At 34.2% G+C, this 6,541-nt stretch overlaps 1 protein-coding gene across 1 annotated transcript; it reads left to right on the forward strand.

The window, feature by feature from the left end:
• Positions 1-1,979: 1,979 nt before the first annotated feature.
• On the forward strand, positions 1,980-4,153 carry LOC135638290 (GDSL esterase/lipase At3g26430-like). Its single transcript, XM_065151356.1, has 5 exons — positions 1,980-2,253; positions 2,944-3,153; positions 3,224-3,393; positions 3,464-3,734; positions 3,805-4,153. Exons 1-5 carry the CDS (start codon positions 2,010-2,012, stop codon positions 4,068-4,070), a joined length of 1,161 nt encoding a protein of 386 aa, XP_065007428.1. The 5' UTR covers positions 1,980-2,009; the 3' UTR covers positions 4,071-4,153.
• The last annotated feature ends 2,388 nt before the right edge of the window (positions 4,154-6,541 follow it).

A 6,541-nucleotide genomic window follows, 5' to 3' on the forward strand; every position in this document is an offset into this window, starting at 1 on the left:
ACCAATTTTATTAGGAAATATTCATGATTAAGATTCAGTTAGTTTTAACGTGATGAGTACGGGGCTAATCTCAATAGAATTAAAATGATTTGGATGCATGTGTGACCACACCATTGGTGTAAAATATTCTAATATCTAGAAATGCCTTATGCATGTCACCGTCGTTCTTCAATCTTGTGTGTTTGTGTTGCTCTCATTTTCTTAGAATAGTTTAAATCAGTAAACAGGTGGCACAACACTGTTTGTTTTGATTGATGCTCATGAGAATGAGAATGATGATGATGCATGCAGACTTGATGAAACCTACGGTATGCACGAATCTGTCTTTCTAGAATATACATATATATATATATATATATATAATAATAATAATAATAATAATAATAATAATAGTAATAATAATAATAATAATAATAATAATAATTTATATATAAGGAAAATTTTGGACCTTTTTTTTAAAATTATTTTTGCATACTATTAGAAAAATATTAGAAGCTCAAAATAATAGACTCGGATGGGTAAGTAGTAACTAGTTAGGCACCTTATTTTCTTGTCACGTCTGTAAGATATACAATTTCACTTTAGCTAAATTTTTTTTTAACCTCATATTTCATTATTCTACCTCATTACGAAGATAAAAAAATAAATGTTTATATCTTATATCTCTTAATCTATTCATATTAACAAGACATATCTCACTTATTAAACTCTAATCATCGATCGAGTTTCCTGAAAATAAAATAATAATCATATCCAACTTAATTTTATTTATTTATAATAAAGTCCTTATCCGGTATCAACAAGTTAATAGAAATTGATGCGTGAAGCTGAAGTCCTTGTATGTTAGCAATAAGTTTATGCTTCAATTCGATGTCGGGAATCACCAAAAATCTAAATCTAATTATGGCTTGAGAATATATTCATTGCCCATTAGAAAATAACTACGTCGCTTCATCGTGAAGACTTTTCTAAGAAATCCTGATGAAGCATATGTGTGTCGCCAATTGGAAATGAATGACATGATATTGTCTGTGATTTTTTTCACCTTGTGAGATTAATATGAGATCTAAAAGAATCAGACATAAATAAAAAAGGAGCGACAAGACAATTAATTAGGCAATGAATATGATCAAATGCAATCATCACCATTATCCATCCCATCTGTGTTGTAATCTATGATCTAAATCTCGTCACGTGATCAATTTTGTGATAAGACATCAAATCCGAAGCGACAGCTGACGCATCCTCGACCGAATCAAATCGTACAAGATCCTCTGCAAGCAACTAGACAATCCAAGAGTTGGATCGACGCAACCACACAACAAATCTAACCCCCTCCGCGTGAGACGATGATTCAATATTTAATCCCATAGGTGTACGATCCCCTTTCTTCATACCACGAGGCCTCCGATTGGATCAGAATCGATGAAATTATTTTCTTTCCCAGAAGGAGATTTTCATTTTTTTAATTTTTTAATAACATCCTTTTTTTAATCTAATACTTACAATTTTTTTCTCCTATGTTTTTACACTATATTAGAGTAATTTTAGGAATATCATAAAATACTAAAACATTGTATAAAGATACTATGTTACGGTGCTTTTACACTATATTATAATATTTTTAGTAATATTAAAAAAATACTATAGCATTGTGTTTTCCGAGAAATAATATTTGTCTATTACATTATTCATCATAATATTTTTTTTTATTATTATAAAAAAATATTACAATACTATATAAAAAATTATAATTGCATAGGTGGATCGATCTATAAAAAAAACAAAAAAACAAAAAAACAAAAATAGAGATACATGATTGGGAGTATTTCAGGTATTAAAAAAATGTTAAAAAAATAAAACAAAGGAGATATGCTTCCCGGTAAAGCAAAGAAAAAGAACTTTTTTGTCCAAGTATTTTTTGCCCTTCCTTTGCAGTGTGCACACCTCCTTGGGTTCATATATATCACACTCTTTTCCATTGCTTCTTCTCTCTCTCCTCGACACCAATGGGCTCTCACCACATTTCTCTTCTCGCCGCTTTAGTGGTACTCGGCTCCCATCTGCCACTGCCGACTTCAGCTTCATCCTCGCCCTGCGCCTTCCCGGCCATCTTCAACTTCGGCGACTCCAACTCGGACACCGGAGGGCTGTCGGCCGCCTTCGGCGCCGTTCCACCGCCCAACGGGGAGACCTTCTTCGGCGCTCCGGTTGGGAGGTACTGCGACGGCCGGCTCATCATCGACTTCATCGGTGAGTGTATAGCCCTCTGCAACTCATCAGTACACATCATTTTTCTCCTTGCACACTTGCGCAACATCACAAGCTGAGTAATTACTGCAACAAAACGATGAGAACAGCCCGAAATATTATCAGGGCAAGATCGACGCATGTGGAGTTATGGGAAGAACCATGGTGGGTTGTCGAGTGGTGAGTTAAGAGGGCACATGAGTCACGCGGGGTTGTGGGTGATAGCCTGTCGCAGGGACCGCCAATTATTGTGCCTTCTTTTCGGCACAGAAGGCTCATGTGCATTGGTCTGCACCTAACAAGCTTTTGGTCCCATGCAGCAGTTGGTTCATCTTCCCAAAGATTGCCGCAACTTAGGGTTGGTTGGGTTAACAGGAACCTGTGCGGTTGATGTGATCATTTGTTCGTTCCATCGGTTAACGATTCACCCTAAAACCCATACTGACAGCCCTTTTCACAGCAAGTCGAACACTAATGTTCAGCATCTGCCAATTTATTAAAAGAATAAATCATTTAGATTTGCCCCCAATCCAGTCTGCCACATTCCATATACGATGGTCAACAACATTATCAACGAAAACAGTGCTGCTGCATGTTTGTTTTAACTTTTCAAGTCACAAATATGACAAATCTACTGTGTGTGTGTGCGCGTTCAGAGATAATCTTTCATTTGATTGTTGTTTCCATCTTCAGCTCAGGACCTCGGACTTCCTTTCCTCAATGCATATCTTGACTCGGTGGGGACAAACTTCTCCCACGGAGCCAATTTTGCTACAGCAGGATCCACCATCCGAAGACAAAACACAACCTTGTTCCAAACTGGTTACAGCCCTTTCTCCTTGGATGTCCAGTCATGGCAGTTTACACAGTTCAAGTCCAGATCCCAACGAGCTTCCAAGAAAGGCTAGTACTATGTTACTACTTGTCTGCTATTAAGACTGATGGATGCAATCTTTAACTTGGTTTGATGCAGGAGCCGTCTTCAAAGATCTGTTACCTCCGCTGGAATACTTCTCTCGGGCTTTGTACACCTTGGACGTCGGCCAGAATGACCTCACTGCGGGCTATGTCAGTAACATGACCACCGAAGAAGTTAAAGCAACCATCCCTGACATCCTCACCAAATTCACTGATGTTATAAAGGTAACGTAGGTTGCTTGCACAACACCATGACCGACGAACGAGCTTGAGATCTTGGATTGTGTTCTTGCAGGCTGTCTACGGGCTGGGTGGGAGATTCTTTTGGATCCACAACACAGGTCCTTTCGGTTGCCTGCCTTATGTTCTTGACCGGTACCCTCTACGGGCACCTGAGGTCGACCATGTCGGCTGCGGAGCTCCGTTCAACGAAGTGGCTCGCCTGTTCAATTTAAAGCTCAAGGAAACCGTGATGCAGCTAAGGAAGCGCTTCCCTCGTGCCGTGTTCACCTACGTCGACGTCTACACCGTGAAGTATACGCTGATAAGCCAAGCAAGGACGCACGGTAAGATTTAGCACGACGAATGTTCGACGAAATGCTTGCTCCAGCTGATGGTCCGTGACGCGACTTGCAGGCTTCGAGCATCCGCTCGTGGCGTGCTGCGGGCATGGCGGCAAGTACAACTACGACATCCACTGGGGGTGCGGAGCCACGGCGATGGTGAACCACACCAAGGTGCCGATCTCCAAGTCGTGCGAGGATCCCTCCAAGAGGATTTGCTGGGACGGGTATCACTACACGGAGGCTGCGAACAGGTGGGTGTACGATCAGATTGTGAAGGGTGCGTTCTCGGACCCTCCAATTCCAGTAACAATGGCCTGTCGAAAGCAGAGTAACTAAGATAAGCACTGTGCCGCTGCTCTGCTCCTAATAATGCTGCATGAACGACATTGAATTATATGATTAAGAAACCTTCAACGATACTGAAGGGCTATCTCTGTCTTCTTTTCTGGCATCTCTTGATATTTTCGTAAAATATTAATCCACTGCAATGACACAAGGGTGGAAAATTGATGCAAGAATAAATTATGTTATGCCTAAATAACAACATTAAATAGGATTTCAGCAATGACGATGACCAAATGTATATTTTAGACAGTTAAAGTATATTATTTTGGATAATTTAACGATTTTTTTTTTTTTACTATTAGACTTTCATTATATGACTCCTCATATTTGACTTTTATTATAGGATTTTTTTTTTAAATTTTGATCAAAATATATTTAATAAAATCATAAAAAGATGATGATTATTTTTTGACACGGCTTGACTCGATTTTTTTTTTAGATGAACAAAAAAAAATCAGTTCAACTAAATCTTCCCAATCCAATTAAATTTAATTAAAAATTAGATTGTCCTATGATTTTTTTCAAATTATCCTCACTACCTCCACCTCCGCATCGTCTCCTCCTTCTTCGACTCCTCCATCGTCACTCCCTCCCTCCCTTCTTTCCTTCTCCTCCTACTTTATTTTAAAAATATTATATTCGAGTTATACTCATTCACAAAATATACTAAAATATATCTTAGTTTCTATATAAAATTATCCTAAATTCATCATAAAATTTTAAAAATAGATTATTTTTTTTTAAAATTATCCAAAATAATTCAGAAAAAATATTTTTCTTGAGTTATAGTCATTTATAGAACATATTAAATAATATACTAATTTCTATATAAAATTATCTTAAGTTTATTATAAAACAAAAAACTTAAGTATCCTAAAAAATATATTAATTTTTCTATAAAATTATCTGAAATTGCCCCCAAAAATTTATACTTGAGTTATATTCGAGTTATACTCATTCACATAACATATTAAAAATATATTAATTTTTATATAAAATTATCTTAAATTAAACAAAAAAGCTATTGCACTCGAGTTATAATTATATTCAAGTTTTACTAATTCATAGAATTTATTAAAAAATACATTATTTTTTATATATAATTTTAAATTTATCATAAAACTAATCATAAAGTCTTACATTTCCTATTTCCTATGTTGACTTAGTTACACTCAAAATTAAACTAAGTAAACTAGATCATTTAATCTATTTTAAAATCAATATTTTTATTTTTATTTTTATATGATTTTAAAATAATTAATTATTAATTTTTTAATATTTTCGTTATTATAAGAAAATATTAGAGTTTTTCTAAATAAACTATGAGGAGGAGAAGAGGGAGGAGGATGAGTGGGAAATAGAGGAGGAGAAAGCCAAGTAAGAGTGTAGTGTCCTCATCTCACACATTAATTATAACTAACATGACAATACAAGCAAAAAAAAAAAAAAAAAAAAAAAAAAAATATATATATATATATATATATATATATATGTATATATATGTATATATATGTATATATATGTATATATATGTATATATATGTATATATATGTATATATATGTATATATATGTATATATATGTATATATATGTATATATATGTATATATATGTATATATATGTATATATATGTATATATATGTATATATATGTATATATATATATACATATATATATATGTATGTATATATATATGTATATATATATATATGTATGTATATATATATATATATATGTATATATAAATATATGTATGTATATATATATATATATATATATATATATATATATATATATGTTATCTCATCACGGGTACCCTTTTATTAAATATTTATATGCCTAGGATAGAGTAATGGTAAATGGTAAAGTGTCGAACTGCGTTTAGAGAAAGAGCACGCCGGTTGGTTACCCCCTTCCATCATACATAACATAGCTAATGATTCCGTTTCTTCTGCAGAATTCACTGTCCTTTTTAAGGAATAAAGGTAGTCCTTTAGCGCATGTAGCACATTTGGGATTTATATTGTATTTACCCGCATCTTCTCTTACCGCCACAACAAAGGTAAATCAAACCAAGCACCGAACAAGACTTGAAGAGAACCTTAAAACCGCGCTGAAGAAAGACAGAAACAGAGACCTTATAGGCTTTTAAACAGAGACCTTAGGGCTTTTTAACAGAGATTAGGCTTTTAGCTAAGTTATATATATATATATATATATATATATATATATATATATATATATATATATATATGAATTAGTACAGTGGTAAAAACGTCGGTTTAAGAAAATTTCTTTTTCGTACGTTGAAAACCGATCCCGTAAATATGCTCAACTTGAAAGCGTGTTCGTAAACGTATTGAAAGCAGTAAGCAATTAAGGAGGTTTGCAGCAAGGTAAATTGCATAAAAGAAATGCAAACCAATTTTTATAGTGTTTCGGTCATCGTAACCTACATCTA

Source organism: Musa acuminata, chromosome BXJ3-5 (assembly GCF_036884655.1).
Source record: "Musa acuminata AAA Group cultivar baxijiao chromosome BXJ3-5, Cavendish_Baxijiao_AAA, whole genome shotgun sequence".
NCBI classification, from domain to species: domain Eukaryota; kingdom Viridiplantae; phylum Streptophyta; class Magnoliopsida; order Zingiberales; family Musaceae; genus Musa; species Musa acuminata.